The sequence below is a fragment of the Cnephaeus nilssonii genome (assembly GCF_951640355.1).
Source record: "Cnephaeus nilssonii genome assembly, chromosome: 17".
In the NCBI taxonomy this organism is placed as follows: Eukaryota; Metazoa; Chordata; class Mammalia; order Chiroptera; family Vespertilionidae; genus Cnephaeus; species Cnephaeus nilssonii.
Genome location: NC_137088.1, coordinates 17,651,693 through 17,678,160, shown reverse-complemented (window position 1 = coordinate 17,678,160; position 26,468 = coordinate 17,651,693). Strand labels below are relative to the sequence as shown.

The following is a 26,468-nucleotide window of genomic DNA, read 5'->3' as shown; positions in this document are numbered from 1 at the left end:
TACAGTGGTGGGGCCCAGGAGTTAAAATACTGTTGTTGCCCTTTTTATTATAAAAAAAAAAAAATCACCATGAATTGGAAGCTGAGAAAGGTAATAGAACCGAATCTCAGTGGAAGTAAATTGCCAGTCCCATTCATTTCACTACGTTTGTTCGCACTTATTTTGATCACTTTTATCTTTCTCACCTCATCTTTTAGGATTAAGACCATCAAGGGTTTCACATGCATTTTTATGGCCTCATCTCCTCCCAAGTCCCTTTCTTTCTTTCTTGCTGCTCTTGGTTGGGAGACTTGCCTGAAAGCACTTTGCCAAATGCGTCCTGGAAATGCAGAGAGCCATTCTCCAAGCACAGGCCCGCTTTCCCTTTGATTTTATATGAAAACCCATTTCCCATGATTCATCCCTTTTGGTGTACAGAACACTAATTGTTATTATTGATTTTAAATTCCGTGACCATTACACGTAACCCAGATGACTGGCAGATAAAGGGTAATAATCCATGGAGTTCTGGAACACTTTCATGTTTGTGTGGAGTACTTTATGTGATCAATATTAACTGCCCCATTGAAACTAACTGCTGTATCAAATAACAGTCAATCAAATGAATGTGCTTGGAGATTATTTATTGAGAGCTTTAATTGTTCACTGGGGCCCTGCTTATCAGAGGAAACAATAGGAAGTCGAGATAGGAAGACCAGCCTTGGCTTCGCGGAGGAAGTTGGAAGATGCTGATGAAAAGGCATCTCTCTGCTCATTGGGCGAGAGTTTCCAGAAACCCACGTTGGGCTTCCAGTGGGCAGAAGTTGCAAATACCCTTACGGAGGCTACCCTGTCGCCTGTCTCCCGGGAGCTCTCTAGAGAAGGACCAATGATTCTCTTGCCCTGTGAAAAGCTGTCACTCTGGGAGCTTTACTGCTTCTCCCCTGCACTCCCACTCACATACATCACCCTCCCCTGCAACTCCCCACCTGTAGCCCCCTCACTGCCTGATGGTCTGAGACAGTGGTCGGCAAACTCATTAGTCCACGGAGCCAAATATCAACAGTGCAACGATTGAAATTTCTTTTGAGAGCCAAATTTTTTAAACTTAAACTACATAGGTAGGTACATTGTTATTAACTTAATTAGGGTACTCCTAAGCTGGCCTTTGCTAAAAACTCAAGGGCCCAAAGAGCCGCATGTGGCTCGCGAGCCGCAGTTTGCCGACCACTGGTCTGAGCTCATGGAAATAGTCCGACTCGACACAGGATCGCTGTCTACAGCTAGGAAATGGGAATAATAATGTCTACCTTGCAGGATTGGTGGAAAGATTAGAGATCATGTAAATGAGGGTTCCGTGCTTGTCCTGAAAACACACGTACGGACGTCACTGAGCGGACCTTCTGCTCTGATTCCGTGACACCTGTGGCTTATGTGTCTTGGTGAATAGTCAACAGTCTTCTTTGTAGCTGGTATCCCTTTTCCTCAGTGAAATGGTGCCTCTCTCTGTGGCTCGTAACGTAGGCGACAGTCCTTCCCATTTGTCACAGAGTGGATGGGATAGCACTGTGGTCCTGAGCCAGTGCTCAGCCCCCAGATTTAGTACAAATAGATTGACTTTTACAAGTGAGCGTTGTCACCTTCGAAGTTGTCACAATACACATTGCCCAGGGATGCTGTCAGGGGCGCAGTACGTTTTTATTACTCACTGATGGATTAGATCTCGCAGCGCTCCATTCAACAAAGGGCTCTTGGGTGCCTGCCATGCTCCAGGCTCCCTGGTATGTTCTGTGGGGGGACGCCAGGATGAATCTGACGCTGTCGCTGCTCTCTCTGGACTCACAATGTATGGGACACCCTTGGGCACGCAAGTCCCTGTAAGACAGCCCCCTTCTGACCCAAACACTAGAATCTCCTCAGAACTGTGGACCTGAGTTTCATTTTGATAAAAATTAAAAACCAGAGAACCACAGCTGGTGCATAAGGGGAGGGATCGAGTGGGTGACACATTTTTGTCACAGGGAGCAGGCTTGACGTCTTCCTGTGTGTAGGTAGGCCTCCCAGGTAATTTCTAAATGTAGTTTACAGAGCAGCGTTTTAAATGTATTCTGAGCAATAGAATAAGTGCCTACCTTCCAAACGTGCTTCTTGAAGCCTCTCCCGTAAATGTCTGTGGCGTGTTTGTTAAGTAATGTTCTTGTGGGGTTGGGTCTGATTAGATTAGGTGTTAAAACAATCGTGTATGTCTTTATGATGGTTTCTGTGGCATTTTGCTGAGTCACACACTTCCCCAGAGCTTAGCGGCCTAACACTCCATTGTCTCAGGATCCTGGGGATGGACTGGGCTCAGCTGGGCAGATCTTCTGTTCCACGCGATGTCAGCTGAGGCTGCATCATCCAGGGCTAACCTGGGCGGGAAGGCCCAGACGGCCGCTCCCAGGGCTGGCAGTGATGTTGTGGGCAGTCAGCTCTGCTGGGGCTGGGCAGTAGCTGCATAGGCCTTGCTTCTCTCCGCATGGCACCCACAGTCTGAGAGGGAGCACTCCCAGAGGGAGGAAGCAGAAGCTCCCAGTCCTCTGAAAGGCTGGATCCAGAGCTGGCACGGAGTCCCTTTCACCATATTCTGTTGCTAAGCAGCCACAGGGCTGGGCCAGATTGAATGAGTCTGCCTCTCAATGGGGGAGGGAGGAAGAATGTGCTGCCATCTTGAGTCCATAATAACAATCATCGCATCTATGCCCCATAACAAAGAACTTACTTTCTTCTGACAGGAGAGACTGAATTGAAGGACTTCTGTGGGATTTTGGTTAGCTAGGGTTGTTTTTTTTTTTGTTTTTTTTTTGGTCTGGTTAAATATTTAACAGCATTCTACTCTAGTGATTGCACATACGTTGTCATCCATTAATCTTCACAAACAATCCTGCAAGGAAAGTATGATTATCCCCATTTTACAGAAGAGGAAACTGAGGCTCAGAGAAGGTGAGTGACGTGACGTCACACCGTTGTGGAGCTGGGTTACGTCCCAGGAAGGTATCTCCACCCTCCACGTGCAGTGATTCAGCGAGGGGTCATCAGCTTCCGCTGTTTGCCTCTGTCATCTGTCAGCTGAGTGAAGACTCCCTGAACCAATTTTTATGCCCTAGTAATACCAAGAAAGGACCACCGAATGTTCTGGTTTGGGGGCAATGCAGAAAAGAGAGAAAATGATGGGGATGGAGTGTGTGTGTGTGTGTGTGTGTGTGTGTGTGTGTGTGTGTGTTGCTTTGTTTTATTGGTTGGGTTCCCTTACTAACCCTGGGAAGTCTTTGAGTTCACACAGTGTGTCCTTTACTTCTAGTAGAGTACTTGTACCTACCTGGTCAGTACTCCGTTAACGATGGCTTAGTCACGGACATGTTCAAGCAAACCACTACTTACTATGCTAGATCTCAGCACCGTCCAATGGAACTTTCTACAGTGATGGAAATGATCTATAATTCTGCGTTGGCCAATAGGGTAGTTGCCACCTGTGGTGACTGAGCACTTGAGATGCGGCTAATATAGCTGAGGAACCAAATCTTTCATTTTACTTCATTTTTAATTTTCTTAGCTTTCAGGAGCCACATGTGGCTAGTGGCTACTGTATGGAACAATGCAGCTCCATATACGCCAGCTATTAATATTTTTTAAATATTTGCTCACTCTCTTTACTTCCCTCTTTCATTAGCCTTTATTCTTCTTCCCTATTGCTGTTGCGGAGCTCTAATGATCTCTTTATGTAGCTGGCAAATAGACTGTAGGAGAATGTAAACAGAAAACTGCGGGGTGGTGATTTCAGTCATTGTTTAACTTGCTTTCCTTCTGGGTGGAACTGTTTTTCCTGGGGCCTGGCACATACTTAGCCCTTATTTTGCTAACACTTCTTTTGCGGAGCTAAACCAGGATTTTCACCGAATCCCCGTGGGCTGGACTTAATTATATTCTTTGTAGCAGTCATACCGAGGTGGCATACAAATTTCTAGTCCTGTGTTTGGTTTTTCAAATGGACAGAGTATCTTCCAACATTTTTCAGCTACTTTCAGCTTAAACGTCATGACGGCGGACAAAACAAGCCATGTTCTATGGAAGCCTCCCTGTTGTGTTCTAGGAGGTCCCAGGCTCTGTCTCCCACAAGTGCCTTCTCCTGCTAATACATATGTGCTTTGCTTTGTCACCCAGTGCCTGGCACATAATAGGTGTTCAAGAAAGATGCTGAGAGTAGTTCAGTGACAACAGACTTGACGTTCAGAACATCACAAGTGGCGTCTGCTTCTATTTATCTGTGTGTTCAGGGATTACTCGAAATACCTGAAGCAAACTTGAGGGGCTGTCCAAACTTGGGAGGTTCGAGTTGGCTGTTATGGCAAGCCCTTGTAAATGTACTAGCTGGAAAACAGCCCTGAAAACAGAAGAATGGGATATTTCCTTGAGCTTCTGGCACTTACTTTGATGGCCTAGGTATAGATTTTCTAATGGTACGTCCCATTAACCAAGACATTGCTGCTCCTCCTCCCCACCGCACCTCTTGTTTCTCCACATCCCTAGAAATAGTGTGAAGCAAGTAAATAGAAATAGGACCAAATCGAGAGGAACTTTAAAAATATTTTTTTTTCCACTGATTTTCAGAGAGAGAGGAAGGAAGAGGGAGAGAGAAAAACATCCATTGGAGAGCGAGCATTGATTGGCTGCCTCCTGTAACCTGGGCCTGGGCCCTGACCAGGTATCTAACCAGCAACCCTTTTCCATGCACAGGACGATGCCCAACCAACCGAGCCACACAGGCCAGGGCAAAAGGAACTTTATTTTGTGTTTTTCCCCCTAGCTGATTGCAAATGGTGATAGATTTCCTCATGAAATGATCATCATCATCATAACTAATATTAAATGCGTATTACCTGCCAAGTGCGCAGGATGGCTTATGTCATCCAAAGCTCACCGCAGCCTGAGAGGAAGCGCTGTGCTTTCTCCACTTGATGGAGGCGCGTTCCCAGGCACGGAGGCGTTCGGGTACCCATTGCGGATCTCTTGAGGAGGAGAAAGTGAGTTGGAAGTTCCCCACCCAGCTTTGCATAATGTGGGTTTCCTTCCCTCGGCCAACTATGCAACGTCCACTCCTATTTTCTCTGTGGGGAGGGGGGATGAGGAAGGCTGGGAGTCTCAGAACCCACAGAAGAATAAAAGGGTTTCCAAGTGAAAGCTGGAAACAATACTTTTTTTTTTTTAACAAAATGGGCAGTTACTCTAATTGCTTTGCCCCTACTGTTCAATTCCTTTTTATGTCCTGATTCATTAAATTATGTGCACACACCAGGCTTATTATTTACAGATGTATGCACTTTTAACTGGCTCATATGAAACAGATGTTTCCCGAAAGGTAGCAGAGAGCAAGTGATCTAAACCCTCCTTAGTGGGTATCAAGTGAGTATTATGGCTCATTACCTGCAGGTCTTTTGCTATTATTTTGAATTGCAATGTCCAGTGTGGGGAGGCGGATTCAATCTGTCCCCTGGAGGAACTAATAAAGAACAACAACCCCATAAGGAGACAGCTGCATCTCAAAATAAAAGAGGGTGTGTGCCAGTGATGGGCAGGTGGTGCTCACATGTGGGCTCAGGTGGATATGAATGAGTTTTATAAGCAATTTGAGAAAAAGAGACCATTGGATTACAGTTGATATTTTAATTTTTTAAGAGCCTTATTCCATGATATCCTAATCATTACAGTCTTTGAATTCATAGCCAAGCAATGATACATTTTTTTAAAAAAAATCCAGAATGTCTTAATTTTTTATTTTTAAATGGAATTATTCCATTGCTCTTGTAACTGGCAGGAATGCATGTAAAGCTTGCACAGTGCATATGATGCCAAATGACTATCGACTAGATTCTGGAAGAGTTGAGGTGGGCCATGACCACAAGTTCTTCATGGCTCCGCAATAAATAATCTTCAGTTAACTGTAGAATTAGCTTCAGTTATCTATTGCTACACAGCAGACCAGCCCAGTACTTAGTGGCTTAAACCTTGCAAGGTTCCGTCTCACTTGGGGTCTTTCAAATGGCTGCAGTGAGCTGGTGCTGGGGGTGGGCTCCTCTGAGAGCTTGACTAGGCCGGATGTGCAGCATGGCTTCTCCTTTCACGTGTGTAGTTCCTCAGCTGAGACCGATGGAACAGCTGGAGGCTGCCTGAGCAGCTCTGTCTCCATACGGCCTCCTCTTGTGATGTGGGCTTCCTTACAGCATGGTGGTCCCTGGGCTCTTTACGTTGGCTTCCCCCAGAATAAGCATTGCAAAGAATCCCAGATGGGAGCTGTAAGGCTCCTCATGATCTAGCCTCATGGGTAACACACCATTACCCTCTCCACATTCTATTGATCAAAAGGAAATCACAGTAGCAGCAGCTCAGATTCAAAGGTAAATGATGTGGATCCCTAGAAGTGTGGCTCATTGAGCAGGCCGTCTTCAGAGACCAGCTACCACGCTCATAATGCACTCAGAACAAGGTAGCATGGCCTAATAAAAATAAGCATGACCAATTCCGATTGCCAACTGGGTGGCATATGTCAACACTTCCTCAGAATATTGGGGAGCAATAATAATCAGCCCTCCAAGTCATGGTGAGATTTATTGTTTATGAATTCTCAGGCGTTCTCTAACCAAACAACAACAAAGGTTGGAGCAAAAAGATGGCTGAAATAGTGTCATTTTGCACGTTGAAAGCTGGAAACCATCACAGTTGAAATATAGAATGGGATGTGAAATATTAAGTGGCATCTCAGGTTTATTGCATGTATGACCATGAGAGCGCATTTTATTTTGTCTTATGGAGCTCTAAAAAATCCATGTAATGGATTAAAGGTATTAAAACCCCCATATTCTGCCTGGCTCTAGGCCAGGGAACAAGGTGTGATAAATAATCTCAACAGACAGAATATGTAGGGAGGAATTTTAAAATGAACTTGTGATAGACATATTGACCTCCCTAACTAATAAAAATGCATGCATGAGGTTAGTTTTGAAGGGAAGGTGCAGATCTTACACATTTATGGTGTACATAAATATTATGTACACTATAGCGTTAACATCCTTAAAATATTTCCCACATCTCTGACATATGGCTATCATGCTCTGCCTTTACTCTGGAAGCAAAGAAAAGCATGGATTTTATAGTAACACGTGCAGTTACTATATGAAGAAAACGTTTTAATATCTTAGCCCTGGCTGAGTAGCTCAGTTGGTTGGAGTGTCATCCAGATACTCCAGGTTTCAGGTTCAATCCCCAGTCAGGGCACAAAGAAGAATCAACCAATGAAGGTATACATGGGTGGAATAACAAATAAATGTTTCTCTCTCTTTCCTCTCTCTCTCTCTAAATCAATCAATAAATAAACACGTCCTTTATCTTAAAGCAGGGGTCCGAAAACTGAGCCAAATCTAGCCTTGTAGCCTGTTTTTATAAATAACTTTTTATTCAAACATGCCACACTTGTTCGTTTGCATCTTATCTATAATCACTTTCCTCTGACAATGGCAGACCTGAGTCAGTGGCTGTGACAGAGACCAACTATAGGGCTTACAAAGCCTAAAGTACTTACTATCTGGCCTTTTACTGAAAAAGTTTGCCAACCTTGTCTTAAAACATTAAAAAATGAATAGGACTATTCATTTTTTAATGTTTTAAGAGTGCTTTGTTTCTTGTCCACAATAATCTTGTGTGTGGATTAATGTTTAAATAGACTATAAATGTTTGCTTTGTTTCTTGTTCACAATAATCTTGCGTGTGGATCCAGGAAGCCAGTTTTGGATCAAGCCATTTCCTAACTGTGTGACCTTGGCCAAGTCATGTACCTGCTCTAAGCTTCAGTTTCCTCCTGCGATAACGGAGATTTAAAAACTGATCGTGATAGCTCTTCTTCACACCTCTATCGCGAGGGAGCAAGTAGGGTAATGCGAGTGAAAACACCTCAAGTCACCCACCTCCATATAACATGCGCTGTTGGCAGATGCCGCTGAATTGGCTGCAACTGTCATCCTTCCTTTGATACCGCATAGAAGGATTCCTACGCAGATTTCATTCTTTTCACTCCTTCGTTTTTTTCAAACCACATTTATTGTGTTCACGCTATGTCCCAAGCCCTCTTTTAAGCACCGGGAGTTTGAAGGCGAGACAGCTGAAGCCTCCGTGAGTGCAAGTAACATGCCAGGTCAGGGCAGCCTTGGGCACCCTTCAGGACCTTCTTCCAGGTTGGGGCCGATTTTACCATCTGGTATTTTTAGTTGTCCATTTGCGTGGGCCAAGAACAGTGTCTTCTAACGTCCCTCTAACCCAGCATGTAGCGCAGTCTCTGGACCTGCCAGGTGCTCGATAAATATTTGTCAGCAGCTGGATGTTGTCAGCTGGTAGTCACTGCCCCGTGCTGCCCAGCCTTCCATTCAGTCCATCCAAGGGTCTGCCACTTGGGGTTTACAGCAACTATGGAAGGCTCTCCAATGACAAATTTCTATGGTAAGGAGTTGTTTAAAGAAGCTGTTTCCGAGGCTTCTAGGCATGTGGGGTGGGGATGAATTAAGAAAACCAAGAGGAGGTGGTCGTTGCAATACTTTACATTAATGCCCGGGAGGCTGGGAAGAGACAGTTGAGAGTATAATGAGGCAAAGATGACTCAACTTGCTTTATTCATATTAGCATGTACAGGAGGGACTACTATTTTGATAGGGAAATGGAAGTGAAGGTTAGGAAATCAAGCTATGAGATTGATGGGTAGGAGAAAGATGGGAAGGTGACTATAGTGAGATTCATCAACACAATAATGACCCTTGATACAGTAAAGATGATAACTGTCTAATACTGCTACGTGACAGGCATGTGTCAAGTGCTTTACAGTGCATTATTGTTTAATGCTTACAATGATCTAAAGAGGGATATACTATCATTTTATATAAGGGGAAATTGAGGCTCAGAGAGATTAAGTAACTTGCCCAAAGTCACACAGCTAGTAAGTAGAAGAGTTAAGATTGAACCCAGGCAGGCTGGCTCCAGAGTTCACACTTCCAACTACATGCCTCAATTTGCAGAAAGAAGGAAAGTTCCCTGAAGGAACGAATATCCCAAAAGACTTAAGCCTTGTGGCCTGCTCATAGCTGGGAGACTGGTGAAAATTTCTTTGATATTTTCAAGTTTTCCTTAGCAATTTCTTTCATAAGAACTAAAAGTAAAGCACTTTGAAATTCTCACCTTCTCGCATCAAGAAATATTGAAAAACCACTGTTATGAAAGAAAAAAAATCAATGTTATAGTGTTTCTCTAATCTGAACAATTCCATATAGAAACTTAAGAACCTTTAAAAATATCCCCAAGTGTATACTTTTGAACTGATCTGTTCTGCTCAACTCTAGCACTAACAAAATCTTCATATTAGTCAACTAGAAGGTTTGGTAGGTATATTTATTTACTACCTTTCTGCTGTAGTCACTCCTCCTACACACCTGGACCTCAGGGAAGAGAGTAATTCAGCTCCTCTTTCGGGGATTCCAAATCTGCAGGCAGCAACAATTCTCCATTGCTGGTTTCATTTTGGTGCCAAATATGCTTAGGGGGGGAAGGGAGGTTGGCCCAGAGCCCCCCACCCCTTAGCAGAGCCTGGAGCAGCCGGCAGTACTGCTGACCACATTTGGCCTGAGTTGCTCCTCCTCACAGTGTGTAGTCACACGCCCTTGGACCACTGCCGAAGGCCTTGGAACCTTGGTCTTAGCTGCTGCCATTCTGCCTGCTGGGGGTTGGTTTCTTAGCAGGGAAGATGTGGGAGGGGAGAGAGAGAGAGAGAGAGAGAGAGAGAGAGAGAGAGAGAGAGAGAGAGAGAGAGAGAGATTGACTTCTAATTCTAGTGTTGGCTTCTGGGGGAATTTCCTATTTTATTACTCTGACTGGAAAGAAAGAAAGAAAGAAAGAAAGAAAGAAAGAAAGAAAGAAAGAAAGAAAGAAAGAAAGAAAGAAAGAAAGAAAGAAAGAAAGGAAGGAAGGAAGGAAGGAAGGAAGGAAGGAAGGAAGGAAGGAAGGAGGGAGGGAGGGAAGGAAGGAAGGAAGGAAGGAAGGAAGGAAGGAAGGAAGGAAAGAAAGAAAGAAAGAGGCTTTATTTCTGTCCCCTTAGCTTCATTTTTAGTTTTCCAGGTTAACTTTTGGTCTTTATCTTGAGGTAACTGTGTGTCTTTGACTTAGACTGTATATTCTCAAATTTGCTGCCAGAGATTTTGCCAACCTCTTCCCAGAAAAGTTCTATCCTATATGATAAAAGGCTAATACGCAAATCGATCGAATGGCCGAGCCACCGGTCACTATGATGCGCACTGACCACCGGGGGCAGATGCTCAACATAGGAGCTGCCTCCTAGTGGTCAGTGCACTCCCACAAGGGGAGCGCTGCTCAGCCAGAAGCCAGGCTCACGGCTGGCGAGCGCAGCGGTGGTGGCGGGAGCCTCTCCCACCTCCAAGGAAGCACTAAAGATGTCCTACTACTGATGGGGAGCGGACCTAAGCCGTCAGTCGGACATCCCCCGAGGACTCCCAGACTGTGAGAGGGCGCAGGCCGGGCTGAGGGACCCCGCTGCGAAGTGCACAATTTTTGTGCACTGGGCCTCTAGTGTAATCATAAGAGAATGTTGTTGTCTTCTCCCAACACCTGGTCACACCCATTCTCTTGAACCCAAGACCATTTGCCTTCAATTCTCTGCTCCATGTGGCCTTCAGCAAGTTACCTAACCGCCTTGGGTCTCCAGTTCTTCCTTGTAAAAAAGAACTACTAAGAGGAGCCATCTCATAGGATCATTATGAGGGTCAAATGAATTAATACGTGTAAAATGCTCAGAGCAGAGTGGTGGTGGTGGCTAGCCTATGCTCCAGAACTGTTAGCTATTAATACTCTAAGTTATTATTAGACTAGACTCCAAAGATATTTCTGTCATCTTCTAAGGTAATAATATTAGTCAGGTTAGGATACCTGCCTTTCAAATACTCTAATAATGAAGTGTTATCTATCATTTTTATGTGGTTTTATAGTTTACAAAGTGTAAACCTTGCAGTGTGGTATGCAGACTTGTCATTTTTGCTTTTCAGATTAGGAAGCTGAGGCTCAGGTAGGAGAGGTGACTGCTTAGAGGCAGAGTTAGGAGCTGAGCGTATGCATTCTGTCTTTTTTTTATCCTCACCCAAGCATATATTCATTGATTAGAGAGAGAGAGAGAGAGAGAGAGAGAGAGAGAGAAACATCATGTGAAAGAGAAACATTAATGTGAGAGAGAAACATCAATCAGTTGCCTCCCATATACCCCAGACAATGGATTGAACCTGCAACCAAGGCATGTGCCGTGACTGAGAATCGAACCTGAAAACCCTTGGTGCATGGGATGGTCCTCCAACCAACTGAGCCAATTGGCCAGGGCGCTTCTGTGCAGTTTCCACTTCTCTGGTGCTACAGGAAATTATTTCACTTGCTGTCCCACTCCTTTGCCTAAAGTCTCCCCACAAGAAGCATCCTTACCCTATATCAGGGCTTTTCAACCTCAGCACTATTTATCATCTGGGCCTGATAATTCATTGTTGTTGTGGTTATTGGGGATAGAGGGAGTTCTCCTGTGCCTTGTGGGATATCTAGTAACATCCCTGGCCTGTACCCACTAAAAGCCAGTGGAGGCCCCCAATGATAACATTATGCAGTATCCAAATTTCCCTAGATACTGCATAATGTCTCTTGGGGGACAGAATCTGTGTTGGTTAAGAACGGCCACCCTGGCCCAGCTGGCTGGTGTGGCTCAGTGGTTGAGCATCAGCCTATGAACCAGGAGGTCACGGTTCGATTCCCAGTCAGGACATATGCCCGGGGTGCGGGCTCGATTCCCAGTGTGGGGTGGGCAGGAGGCAGCTGATCAATGATTCTTTCTCATCATTGATGTTTCTATTTCCCCCTCTCCCTTCCTCTCTGAAATCAATAAAAATACATACATATATATATATATATATATATATATATATATATATATATATATATATATAAAAGAACAGCCACCCTAGATTAAGGAAGTACAAGGGAAATGTGTGGGGGGGAAGGGCATGGGGGGAGGGGGAGTCAGGGTTGTCTATCACTTATTAAGCACTTACTGTGTGTGTGCTGGGCAAGTTGCAAATACCGCCTGCCTGTCACCAGCTCACCAACAGGAATTTTAGGAGTGTCTGCATTTTCTGGAAGGAGACGCTGGGGCTTCCTACACTCAGGACTCCCGATGGGGCTCAGAGATGCAAAGAAAAGTAACAGAGGAGGGCTTCAAATTCAGTTCACCTGGCAGCAAAACCTGTGCCCTTCCCATTACTTCCCTACACACCATTTTCTGCAGGTTCATGGTGTTTTAGTTCTTTTTTGGAACCAAGAGAATCCACACAATGAGGATTAAATTGGTCTCAGAGTTATTTTGAGGCCACTAATATGAGTGTATACCTATAAAAAACAAAACAGAAAAGATCCTTTGCGGCAAACATAACCGAGTGAGCAGAGCATTGTTTTGTTAAGAGGGGTTTGGCTAAATTCTGGTGTAATTTCACTTGAACTTTCTCAGACCGCAGAAGAGTGGCCAGGATTCCCATGGGACAAAGCATCACTTCATTGTCCTCTTCCTTAAGTATCTCAAAAAGCCTCTCCCCATTGCTTTCCTGTGAGGCTGCCACCAACGTGGTTGGAAAAAAAATGTATTTACAGTACAAAAGCCAAGAAATGTGTATCTGAGACCTTATACATTTTAATGCTCCTATTTTAATCTGCTTTGGGCACAGGAAATTTGAACAGATAATAGAATGCCATTTATTAGTGCAATAATTGCTTTTTTTTAGAAATGATGGGAACCCTGATTAGAAGTGGAATATGGAGCTGAACCGTTTGGTGTTGAGATAAACTCTTCAGGGGGACCTCAATCCTGCGGTGCAATTAGCTTCCTGCACACACGAGTCCCGAGGCCCGTTCCGGCATTTGTTCAGTTAATACAGTTCCATGTCTGATGCCTCTCAGTTCAGATCATTAATAAGTACTTAGACGGGGCTGCCTGTTAAGTGATTTTAAGGGAGAATTTATTTGAATCCTGTCAAAGCTATCTTAGTGTGCCCTAGAAAATAGTGATATAAAGCCTCGTATGTTAAAAACGTCACCCAAAACAACCTATGAGATAATTTTCGACTATATTCCTTGAAGCGAGAAAGCACATTATAAAAATGAAATGTAGGTGCTGAATGTGTCACGGTCCCTTATGAAAATATGACAAGCACTTCCCACGGTAAAAGTCAGTCCCAGAAATAATTGCTGCTGCTGGCCGGGAGCCCAGGCAGGTGTAGCTACAGTACAGTGATTAGTGGATACTGAGCCTCCCTCTCTCTCTTTTAAAGGCCCAAACTATCTTGTTCACAACAACCATGTCTGGGCTCAAACCAGTGTCTGGACAATTATAACCGTGAATTAAAAGAAAGGAAGGGACGCAATTCTGCACTTCTCAAATTTGGGTAAATAAGACCGTACCCATTGATGTTTCTAGCAGAGGAAATAAATGAGGGAGCTGGAAAATGAGAAGTGAAAATGAGGGGTTTTGTGAAATGAGAGTTGTATACTGGCCCTAACTGGTTTGGCTCAGTGGATAGAGCATCGGCCTGCGGACTGAAAGGTCCCAGGTTCGATTCCGGTCAAGGGCATGTACCTTGGTTGTGGGCACATCCCCAGTAGGAGGTGTGCAGGAGGCAGCTGATCGATGTTTCTAACTCTCCATCCCTCTCCCTTCCTCTCTGTAAAAAAGCAATAAAATATATATTTTTTTAAAAAAAGAGTTGTATACTGCATAGGAAGCCATTTAAATCTCTTCTATAAAGGCTGAGAGGGGTGCTATCTTTTTAAATTTCCTAATTCTAAGGGGCAGAGTTCCTGGTCCCACCCCTCCCCGTGGTTTTGGGAGGAGTAAATGAGTGAAGGCCGATTAAGCACTGAGCACAGCCCCAGGCACACGGTAAGGGCTCAGTAAATAGCAGATCCTATTAGTTCAGGCTCTTCCGGTGCAACTTTGAACCCCCTGCCAACTCAGATCCACTGCCAAAATTCCGTGGGAGAGAACGAAGGCTTCTGGTTTCTGGTGAGCATACACACACACACCCAGCTTGAAGATCTTAATATATTAAGTACTTAACAAGGTGGGGCATTTCGTAAGGACCTGAGCGGAGGGAAGCCGACTTGAGTTCCCATGCCAAATTGACTCAGCACAATGCTTGGGATGCTGGGGAGGTGGGGGCAGTCACAAGACCTTTTCACACGTCAGGGTGTCTCCAGTGTGGCTCATGTTCCTAGGAATTGAGTGAGGATTTTCTTACGATGCCTATTGTGATTGACAGGCATTTCTGGGTGAAGCTGAGAACCTGCTTTGGCCCGATCGCCCGGTGATGGTGTTGCCGCCCGCCCTGGACTGTATTTTGCCCAAGAAGGCTTTCTTTAAGGAGCCAAAAAGCAAAGTCTCCCTCCCCCGGCCCTGCGTTTGGCCCCTGCCTGTGTCCCGCACCTGTTGCATGTGTGGTCAGAATAGCAGGGATTCGCATAGCCCAGCTCCAGCCCTCCCTCCGCCAGGATCCCGGGTGACCCGGGCAAACACACACTCCTCAGGGTCATGGGCAGGTTACTGAGTCAGGGCTGCCAAAGCCCCACAATGATGTTTTCCTTCTTCCAACACCCCCTCCTTCCCTTGCCTGCCCCAAACCCTGGACTAATCTTGGAGCTGCTTTAATAATAACAAAGCCAGCAGCGGTGTGCGGCGAGACCATTTTAAAGGAGAGTTTTTTCTTGTTTGGCAATTACCTAATTTCAGAACGCGATTCGCAGATTTGCAAAACTTCCATGCGTGTGTGGAACCAAACCACTTCCCCCTGAAAGTTGATTAAAAGCAGACCCCCCCCCCCCCTCACCAAGAGGCGACAGGAAAATTAAATGAGCGACAGTGTATGGAGTTCTTTTGCCCCCACTCTAACGTTTGGAGGCATGTAAATTATATTTTAATAACACACACACACACACACACACACACACACACACGCATGCGCACACAGGAAAATCTGGTTCTAATTACTTGTACTTTAGTTGAACTTTGGCGTTTCCTTTGACTTTCTCCCTAATGTATGTGAGCTGTGGGCCTTGCAATCCTGCAGTGAATCCACAGAAAAAGAGGGGAAAATATCCAGACCGGCTCTCTTTGGTGCCAACAAAAATGAAGCCCAACTGAATGTTTTGACCAAATGCAACACTTTGCTATTCTCTCTTAATTAGCTGAAATGACTCCCTCCCATCGGGTCTGGAGCTCTGGACTCACAGTCCCTGGGGGTCTTGCAGGAAATGCCTTTTGCTTTACAACTCTTTTTTTTCTTTTTTTCTTTTAAGGCTCAGCTGCCCAGAGATTGCATTATAATACTGTTTTATCATGGAAGGTTCTAGCAAAAAGGCAGTGTTTTCATAAGGCAAGAAGCCTGCCTCTAATCAGGCCCAACATTAAATCCTGAAATCTGTCAACGTGGTTTAGCCAGCAGTAAATTAGTTCTCACAAAGGGGGAAAAAAAAATTGTATACTGAGCTCTCTTAAAAATGGTATCTGCTACTTAATCTAACCTTTAGAAAAAATGCCAAGCATGTTAGGAATTGTGAAGGGAGCTATTGTTGGAGGCTTTCTGTGTGTTTAAATGACACTCAGGTGTGTTGTAACAACAAGGACATTTAGACTGTTTTCTCAGGTGAGTTAAGTTTGTAAGTGCCAAGTCCTCTTAACAGACAACAGCATTACATTTTTTTTTTCTTTTGAATTTTGGGAACGAATTAACCTCCGGAATTGAGGCGGTGTTTAAGAAAGCTGTGTCACTGGGAGTGCTGGCCTTCTACTTTGCACCATTTCAGTCGGTGGAGATTTTGCTTTGTTTTTGTTTTGCCTGCAAACACCCTCTGAGTTCGAAGTCCTTCAGAGCAGTGCTTCTCAAAATGCCATCTGTGGCTGTGTCCTCCCCTAACCTGCCCCTGGCCAGTCCCCAACAGGTGGAGACATCGAGAGCAAGTGTTTAGAAACTTGTACAGCCATTGGACAGAGAAATCTGCTGTCTACTAACATGTTTTCTCAGTTGGAGGTTGTGTTGTGGTCATCTTTTTCATAATTCCTTTTTTTCTAAAGATCCATTGTATTTACATATATTTCTTCCTAGGGATTTGTTTTTGTTGAGTTTTATGAATCCTTGATGGATTTAGGGTAGAAGGATAAGAAATGGTCCTTTACCATAGATAGAATGAAAATAACTAACTTAAGCAAATGCCTGCCCACCCCACCTTCCCCAGAATTCTGTTGCTGGCTGCTGGTCTGGATGGGCCACATTTTGAGAAGCACTAATGCAGGGGTGGGGAACGCTTTTTCTGCTCAGGGCCATTTGGATATTTATAACATCATTCGTGGCCCATACAAAATTATCAACTTAAAAATTAGCCTGCTATATGTGGTCAGACATTTAATGAACTCACCCCCAATGCCTTGGCAGGGCCAGACCAAATGATTTCGGGGGTCTTATATGGCCTGCAGGCCAGATGTTCCCCACCTCTGAATTAGAGGCAAACGAGACCTGTAATGAATTTTTACACGGGGAAAGTGACCCTAGCTTTGTTTTCCTTAGTGGTAGCCACCTCTGTGTTGCAGGGATGGAGCGGTCTGAAATCAGGGCTGGAAGCTCGTGTCTGCCCATGCAGCTTTGGGCCGCTTACTGTCTCCTTTCGCCCGCGTGCAGCCCGGAGAAGCGCCCTCAGCACCTCTGGTGCTGACTCTGCTCTGGGCAGGGAGGGACCCCCGGAGCCAAGCAGAAGCTCTCTGTCTCGGCCATTCCCTGACGAAGCAAGGCAGCCCATCTGGTGAGCTGCTGAGGTGCCCCATCGGAGGCTGCTGCTTGTCTGGGATGCAGTCACCGAAGAGCACTGAATAAGACAATGAGGAAGCAAGGAAACAAATAACAAGCAGGAGGCCAAAAGCAGATCCGAACGATTCCTCCCAAGGCTGCTTCCCCAAACTGAAATCACATCAGGACGGCTGGCGTGCAGTTGTCTGGTTGAATGACACAAAGCCTCTTTCTCCCCGCTGGGAAGTCTAGAAACTGCGTTTTTGGCCTGCCTGAGATCGCTGAATGAGCTAATACAGGGCACCCTGACTGCTGAGCCTGCAGAGTTTTCCAGCAAAAATTTTATCATTCCATAGACTGATGGCGGCGCTTGCCTGGAATAAGGAACAAAATGTTTGAGGCCTCTCAAGGGCATTTGATGAATCTAACTCTAATTTAAAGGGACTAATAGATTATTGATTTAAGCAGGATGACAGTGAGCAGATCAATGGCCAAGCACTCTGTAGCTACCTTAAATACCGAAGTGACTAGTGAAAGGGGAGCCGTTAGGCTGTCTGTCCCCCTTGTTTCCCACTGTCTTAGTGGTGGGGGTGGGGGTGGGGGTAGGGGTGGGGGGGACAACAGGGGAAGAGGAGCATTCAGAAACTTTGCCAAAGTATTTTGCTACATTATCAAAAGGCCAGAGGTTGCATTAAAGTAGGAATCTGCTTTTATTTTTAATTATTCTTTATTGTTGAAAGTATTATATATGTCCCCCTTTTTCCCCTCTTAATCCCCTCTATCCCCCTCCTGCCCCACCCCCCACCTCAGGCTTTCAGCGCCCTATTGTCTCTGTCCATGGGTTATGCATCTACGCACACATAGGGAGTGATTACCTTCCACTCCCCACCCCCACCCCCACCCACCCTCCCCTGCCTTCTCTCTGAGGTTCCCCACTCTGTTTCATGCTTCCATGTCTCTGGATCCACTCCATTCATCAGTTTATTTTGTTACTTAGATTGCACATATGAGTGAGATCATATGATACTTGTCTTTCTCTGACTGACTTATTTCACTTAGCATGATACTCTCCAAGTCCCTCCATGCTGTCTCAAAGGGTAAGAGATTCTTCTTTTTCACTGCTGCATAGTATTCCATGGTATAAATGTACCACAGCTGTTTATCCAGGCACTTGAGCTGTTTCCAGATCTTAGCTATTGTAAATTGCGCTGCTATGAACATAGGGGTGCATACATTCTTTCTGATTGGTGCTTTGGGTTTCTTAGGACATATTCCTAGAAGTGGGATCACTGGGTCAAATGGCAGTTCCATATTTAATTTTTTGAGGAAACTCCATATTGTTTTTCATAATGGCTGCACCAGTTTGCATTCCCACCAGCAGTGTACTAGGGTTCCCTTTTCTCTACATCTTCGCCAGCACTTGTAGGAATCTACTTTTATATAGATGCCATATCCTGGCCGTAATCTATAATTCTAGAACTTGCCATGGAGAGTTTAAGACTAGCTTTAGCAAGCTGATTAAACCACTGTGACCCTTCTTCCCTCCCTCCCTCTTTCTCTCTCTCCTTCCTTCCTTCTTTTCTTTTCTCTTTTCTTTTCTTTTCTTTCTTTCTTTCTTTCTGACACTCAGGTGTGTTGTAACAACAAGGACATTTAGACTGTTTTCTCAGGTGTGTTATTTTCCTTCCTTTTCTTTTCTTTTCTTTTCTTTTCTTTTCTTTTCTTTCTTTCTTTCTTTCTTTCTTTCTTTCTTTCTTTCTTTCTTTCTTTTTTCTTTTCTTTTCTTTTCTTTTCTTTTCTTTCTTTCATTATTCTCAATGTTATAGGCCACATGCAGGAAATAAAGAGCTACAGACTACCAAGTTTGAGGGTGATATTTGAGTATATGAAGGCACAAATATTTAATTCTTTACTACAAGTGGGAAATTCTGAACATGATTATTTCTTGTCATATATATGCCTTTTCTGTTGAGGTTTGTGTGGGATTCAAATTCAACCCACAATAGAAAGAACCAATTTATCTGTCAAAACACAGCCTGGTCATCTCCTCTGGGAAGCCTCCCTTGATTTCTCCTGGGTTGAATATCCTTGAAACTTTCTTTGTTATTATAATACCAGTAGTTCCCAAACTGCTGCAATTTGGATTCACCTGGGAATATTTTGTTTTAAAAAAAAAAAAAGCACGCTCATGCTTGGTTTCTACTCGCAGACATTCTGGCATAACAGGTCTGAATAAAATCTGTGCCTTAGGATGGTTGAAAACTTTCCCAATAGTTCTAATATATAGCCAAGTCTGGAAACTACTGTTATATTTGAATCGTTCATTTACTCTCTATTAGACCAAACTTGTCAAGGCTAAGGGATTATACCACGCACTGTCCATGGCATGTAACACAATGCTTGGCATGTTATAGTCACTCAGCAAACATAAACCATTGAGGAGGTGACCATCCATTGTGCAGATATGGGAAAGTTCATAGCGGCACAGGTGAAATCACCCCAGCCTTCGTCAAAGTCCAGAGCCTTCACAATTGATGGCTTACAATAGCACATTTCCCTTCATGGCAGCTATTCAGGAAAAGCCTTCTAGATTCATTCATTTATTATACATGGCTCTCATCCTTAGAAAAAGTCTTTTTCCAACCTTTGTGAAATGTTTTGGGATTTTTTGAGGCCTCCCTCTTTTTTGTGTGTGTACTTTGTCCCAAGTTTCTTGGGTATTAAGTGGCCCGCAGTTCTGTCTCCTCTCTTTGGGAGGGTAAAATGTTGGACTCCCTTGAGTACATGTATTTGAAGTGGCATATTTATGGAAATTACCACCCACTTTTGAAATTCAGGGCATAGCTCTGACAGCTGAATCCAGCCCTAACAATTCTATTTACAACTTCCCTAGTCAAGCTAGATTAGCTGTTCTACATGAGTGAGTAGGACATTGAAACACCGCCTCACCCCGCCCCCCCCCCCCCACCACCACAAACACACACACTGCTTCCGTAGAGAACACAATGCAGATTGGTCATAGTGGAGGCACACAAGTAGAACCCATCCAGAAGCACTGGGAAGCATCCAGGGAAGATTCAGTTATCGATTTCAGGAGTGTTAACTGACACAGCCTTTCTAGAAGTCAATTTATCAACATGAATTGAAAACTAACAAAATAATTGTTAAGTAACCACCACTTTTGAGTGAATAATTCCACTTCTGAGAAATTTCTCCTAAGGAAATAGAGATGTGCTGAGATTAGCTGCAAAGATATTCATCCTAATGGAATGTTTTGGGGGGAAATATTTTTTGACAAGGAAATAAACTTCTGCCAGAAAAAGTTAAGCAGACTAAGTCCCAAATAGAATCTATAGTACAATTCCATTTTAGTAAACAAACAAACCCAAAGCACTTGTATGTATAGAAAAGTGGCCAGGAAGGGGTATGCCAAGATGATACAGGGTTTCTCTCTGAGTGAAAAACTTGTGGATGAACTTGTGTGTGTTTTTTGTTATTGTTGTTAGTTTTTTTGTTTATTTGAACGAAGAGTGATATATTATTTTGTACTTTTAACAAGTACTCTTTTCTTCTTGATGTCATTATTACTCATTTGCTTTCAGTGAAGCTGATAAGTATGAGGAATGTTTTTGCATTTACAGCCTAATAAGTGATCTGATAAGCTTTAGGGACATCTCATATGCCAACCCATCTGTAGAACATTTGATATAATTGTGCCAAGCTGTGCAGAGTAGGGGTTTTCTTCATTCCAGATACCTCTGTTCTAACCAATGAAGACTCTAATAGGGTTATCTACTAGACCCATGCTAATCTAATGAATTCATTCCAAGATTCTTTTGAATGATAAAAATTCTAAAATAACAATTGATTCTATTCTAAAGGGATACTTATTTTTTTAAGTAAGCAAATGAGCATATGAAAGCTATTTGATTTCCAGTTTTATAATTTCATGACTTAGAGGGGGCACTTAGTGTTTGTAAAGAAAAGGTATTATTAATTCAACAAATATTTATTGATTATTTACCTATTATGTGTCAGGACCTCTTCTAGGCCTGGAACACAGTTGCAAACAATATAGATAAGTGCTTTGGCCTCATGAAACCCATCCTGGAGGGTGTGGCAGAGGTATAATATAAATGTGCACACAAACTTTCTAAAGTTAGAGAGTTTTATAGAAATTAAAATAAATAATGGCTTGGAGTGAGGAATGGGGTAGGGCATTTTACTCAGAGATGTCTTCTCTGAGAAGGTGACATTTGCTCTAAGATCTAGGAGGTGGGAAGGAACCAAAGTGAGAGGGATTGATTTTAACTTTTTGAACAGTTATCTTACTGCTTGTTTGAAGAATGGGCTCTGGCATAGAGGAGTAGATACAGTGAAGAGGTTTTTGCAGTAGTTGAGGTGAATTCATAGCCTGGTATGGCAGTAGGATTGCAAGGTGAGGTTTGATTAAGTGTGTCTAGTGGATGAGTTGACTCAACTTGCTGAAAGTTTGGCTATAGGACAATTTAGTCAGCAGAATATCTACTCCAGGAGACTAGGGATAGTGGAACAACTGGAAATTTTATACTCTGGGAAATCTTCTGTTTGTTGTCAAGTGATTTGGAGATTAGAAAATTCTGGAACATTTATTGATCACTTTACTACTTTTCCTATATCCATCAGAGTTTATGAGCATCTTTGCCTATGATAGGAATAAGGCTGGGTTTTATTTGTTTGTACATAAAATCTGTAGAGTAGATGTTGCAGAATACTTAAGTTCTACAAATTCCTATTTCCCATGGAATTTGGGTGGTTAAACAATGAAATGGGGGAATTCCATCTTTTTAAATCTGGACTAAAGATCAACATGACTCTGTGCCATCATTAATGCAAAGCAGGGGTCCTCAAACACTAGTTGTATATTCGCTCTCCTGGGGGTTTTCTTAAAATGCAGATTCTGATTCCATAGATTTGAGCTGGGGCCTGATACTATGTTTTCTACTAAGTTCTGAAATGATGCTGATGCTGTGGGTCCAGGGAGCCCTCTTTGAGTAGCGAAGGTCTTGCCAATATTATTAATGAAAATCGGTTATGGCTGCATGCCAGAGGCCCTCCCCATATGCTTGAAGAATGGCAACTTGGGGCATTTTCTTCATTTGTCCTCAGGAAATTTGCTTTTGGTTAAATGAACAACAAGCTCAAACGACTTATTGCTGAGACTCTATCTCAATGAGAAGCTAGGGGAAATGGGAGGGTAGAAAGAGCCTGGGGTTTGCAGTACACGATCTGACTCTGTTTTGGCTCTACCACTGCCCTGTTCATCTTGGACAAGTCACTGCATGCCTCTGACTGTTTCTCTTCAGGGTGAAATGGTGATAAAGTTGTCTCTCTTGCAATGGGAGAGAGAGACATACGGGGTTACTTTGTAAACTGTTGAGCACCCCATCAGTGTCAGTATCCCAATGCTGTGCCTACAGTGACCACTGGTTTCGTGGGCCTTTCTTTGCGAGTGTTGGTGCTGAATTTGGGGCAGAGGCCTATGAATTCACTGGTGAAACCGAAATGAACTGAAATCCATTTTCTCTCTTTCTCCCCCCGCCCCATCTCCATTGCAGCGATTGAAACCCAGAGCACCAGCTCTGAGGAACTCGTCCCGAGCCCACCGTCTCCACTTCCTCCCCCTCGCGTGTACAAACCCTGCTTCGTCTGCCAGGACAAATCATCGGGGTACCACTATGGGGTCAGCGCGTGCGAGGGCTGCAAGGTGAGTTCCCAGGGCCCTGTGCCTGGCGCGCTCTCATTCTCCACGTGCTCCGTGGCGGCGACCTCCCAGCTCCAGAAATGGGCTGCTTTGACATCTGTAACATCACCTTCAATCAGCACGATGGCCTCGGCGGCCTTTAATGGTCTCATTCCTTACTTCTATCTCATTCGTTAAAAATTCAGAAACTTCTGCAGATGACGGATGGGGGCCACGTGTTCTCGGGCCCTTACAATAACACGTAACAGCCCCTTCCAGGTAATAAGAGCCTTTTGAAGGAGTTCTGAAAAGCATACTCCTGTTTCTCTTTAAAACGTGCCGTCGGGTGTCTCTGTAGTTTTATTTTATTTTTAAATATGACTGACAGGCCACTGAATCAACTTGCAGAGAATCCAAGGTTGAAATTGGGATTTATCTTCTGGCTGTTTCCTCAGCCCCGTGGCCTTTGAATTACAGTTTGATTTCCAGCCTGTAGGGACTTGCTACTGTGTGTGTGTCATAAATTCAGGGGGACTGGATTTAAAATTCCAGCCTCCAGAGTGGTGGAGGCTGAACATGTGTCAGGGAGGATATGGCTGCTTTGAATCAAGCTAGACAATTGTTATCGAATCCAACAGGCTTAATTGAGTGAAAGAGCTTTTTTTTTTTTTTTTTTGAGAGAGAGAGAGAGAAAAGAAACAAAGAATGACTTCACAGGCAAATCCAACTCATCCGTAGACAGTTTTTCAAAGGAACGATGGCTGTCTTGAGGCAGCCCTTCCCTAGATAGACAGCCTCTTGGTGCTCTCTCCGATGGGTGTTCAGGTCTGTGGTTTATATACCTACCTTGCATGATTCACTGGTCATGGTAAACAGGTTGGAATAATCTCACAGGTGCTCCCAGCAAGTGCTTTATGGCACCTTGTATTTGGTTTGTCGGAGCTAGCACTTGTTGTTCCTGTGTGTATTGGTTAGGCACTGTTGTGTGGCAAACCAGCCTAAAACCGAGTGGCTTAAAACAATAACTTTTTATTTAGCCTACAATTCTCTGGGCCAGCACTTTAGGCCAGGCTCTTCTGGGTGCTTTGTGTAGCCATGGTGTATCTCTGGTCAGCTGCAGATTGGCGAGTGGGCTGGGGACCCTCCGCTCAGCTCAGCTCTCCTCCATGTGGCCTCTCGTTCCCATTGGGCTGGCCCTGGCCATTCACATAGGCAGGGTTCCAGAAGAGAGAACAGGAGCACACAGGTCCCTGGAGGGCTAGGCTCAGAAGTGGCTCACGGTCACTTCTGACATGTCCCCTTGGCCCAAGCAAGTCATCAGGCCAGTCCATACTCGAGAGGTTGGAACATAAACTCAACTTCTCAATGTGAGGAGCTGCCGAGTCATATTATAAGAGGCAGGAATACAGAAGGAGGAAAACGGGTTATTTTTACATTCACTCTACCACACTGCATGTCTGACTGCCTATGTATACGCAGTGGATAGGACTCTCACTCTATTGCCCAGCATCTCACACACAACCTGTCATAGAGAGGGGGTTGAGCAAACACATAAATGTCACTCAGCCTCTCAATGAAACTATGTGTATTTCCCCTGCTTTCAAATCGCTTGAATAAACATGTATTATTTTACAGGGTAAGGCCAGTTAGGGAAAATTCATTAAAGACTTAGGTATATCTCTCTGGCTCTGGGATTGGTTGGGTTAAAGGAATTCCCTTTCCTTCAGTAGTCTCGGATATAGCGGTCAGGAAAGTTAACACAGCAACCAGTTGGCAGATGGATAAAAAGCAAAGTATTTGTGCATCTAATTATTGCTTTATTATTTGGTAACCTCTAGCTGAATTTAAATTTGTCCTGAGATTTGGGAAGGCTTCAGAATACCAGTTCACTTTGTCCAATATATAAATAATTTGTTGTGCAATATTAAAATCTTCTAGCCCTAGCCGGTTTTGCTCAGTAGACAGAGTGTCAGCTCATGGACTAAAGGGTCCCGGGTTTGATTCCAGTCAAGGGTGCGTACTTCAGTTGTAGGCTCGATCCCCGGCCCTGATCAGAACTCATGTGGGAGGCATCCAATCAATGTGTCTCTCTCACATCAATGTTTCTCTCTGTGTGTCTCTCCCCCTCCCTTCTACTCTCTCTAAAAATCAATGAAAAAATATCCTTGGATGAGGATTAACAAGGACAACAAAATAATACTCTTCTGATACTCATTTGAAAGTTAAATGAAAAGGCACTCCTTAATTTCAAAAACGTTTAAGTCATCTCATGTCCAGAAATCTTATGGAGGTTGTAACTCAGCTTACCTGATCCCATTGTGTCCTGGGAAAGAAATTACCCAGCATGACTCTTCTCATCATGCCAGATTCCAGGTCCTACAGATCAAGCTGCCCCGCAATCTTCATGGTACAAACTGTTTTAATCAGCCATTACTAATTCCCTGAATCTCTTGTTTTAATTTAGGATTCTGACTCTTTTTAGGAAAACCCCCAATAAAAACAAAACCCATATCAGCACAAACAACTTTGATACACTTGGTTAAGCTGTTCCCAGTCATATTCTGATAAGTCTTTTTAACAGAGCAATAAGCCCACTAAGGTCAGATGAGCTCACCCGTTACTTGTTAAATTTGAGGATTTTTGCCTTGGGGGCGGGTCTCTGAAAACATGGACTGCTTTTCCCTTTGGAAAAGACTGGTCAGTCAGCATTTTTGCTTGCTGGGAAAAGGCAGTGACAAAATTCACAGAACTAAAAAACAGGAGAATGCAAAAGTATAATGTAATAACCAAAGGAAAAGAATTATCATATTTTTTAAATTACCAATGCAATGCAGAGTTTATTGTATAAAAAGTACAAAATGAAAACAACCATAGTTCCACCCTGGGAGAAATTCCCTACTAATCCTGTTTTTCTATGTGTATATGATGTTGCTATTTTTGTTTCTTACAAAAATAGAATTTTACCTTGCACACTGGTTTTAACCTGGTTTTTAATAATCTTTCATGACCACAAGTTAAGCTGTATAGTTGTTGTTTTTTAATTGATTTCAGAGAGGAAGGGAGAAGGAGAGAGAGATAGAAACATCAACGATGAGAGAGAATCATTGATCAGCTGCCTCCTGCACACCCCTTACTAGGGGTGAGGGGCGGATTGAACCTGCAACCCATGACCAGAATCAAACCTGGGACCCTTCGGTCCGCAGGCCGATACTTTATCCACTGAGCCAAACTGGCTAGGGCAAGCTGTATAGTTTTTATCGTTATACTATAAATGTAGTGGTTTATGGTTATACCATAATTTATTTAATCACCTATTGTTGTGCAATTAGGGTTTCCAGTGTTTTTCTGATATAACCTAATGCTTTAATGTATAGGCTCAAAGTACGTATCTGGTAATTTCCTTGAGGTAAGTTAGTACAAGTAGAATTTCTCGGTCATTGGCTTTATACAATTTTAAGGCTTTTGATACAAAAATTATCAAAATGCCCTCTAGAAAAGGGATATAAATTTAAGCTCTGTTAATCTGTAAAGGCTAATCTGATTGGAAACTGTCTGTTAGAAATTTCTCCCTTGTGATAATAAGGTAATGAGTCAAGAAACAACTTCTATGTGGAATTCTGCCTATATTTAATTAGGTTGTTCATAATGGGTCCCATGCTTGGTACCATTTTGAGCTCCCAGCACCTGGGGCCCTGGTGGACCTATAAGAGCCGGCCCATCCTTTGGCCTCTGCTCTAATGTAGGACACCCAACAGAACCCAGTTAATAATTTTAAGAAGTAATGGCCTTCTTAAAGAAGTGGCTTCTGCCTGTCGCTACCAGGATGAGCTTAT

The 26,468-nt window shown here is 43.7% G+C and overlaps 1 protein-coding gene across 3 annotated transcripts in view; it reads left to right on the top strand.

Annotated features, from left to right (window-relative positions):
- RARB (retinoic acid receptor beta) overlaps positions 1 to 26,468 on the top strand; it is a 150,935-nt gene that overhangs the window by 7,494 nt on the left and 116,973 nt on the right. For 2 of the 3 annotated variants that reach the window (XM_079795636.1, XM_079795637.1), the window contains exon 2: positions 22,511 to 22,659. In XM_079795636.1, the coding sequence (XP_079651762.1) occupies positions 22,511 to 22,659 (149 nt within the window). Of the gene's footprint in view, positions 1 to 14,086; positions 14,144 to 22,510; positions 22,660 to 26,468 lie in introns of those variants that run through there. The other variant, XM_079795638.1, reaches the window with a different exon arrangement.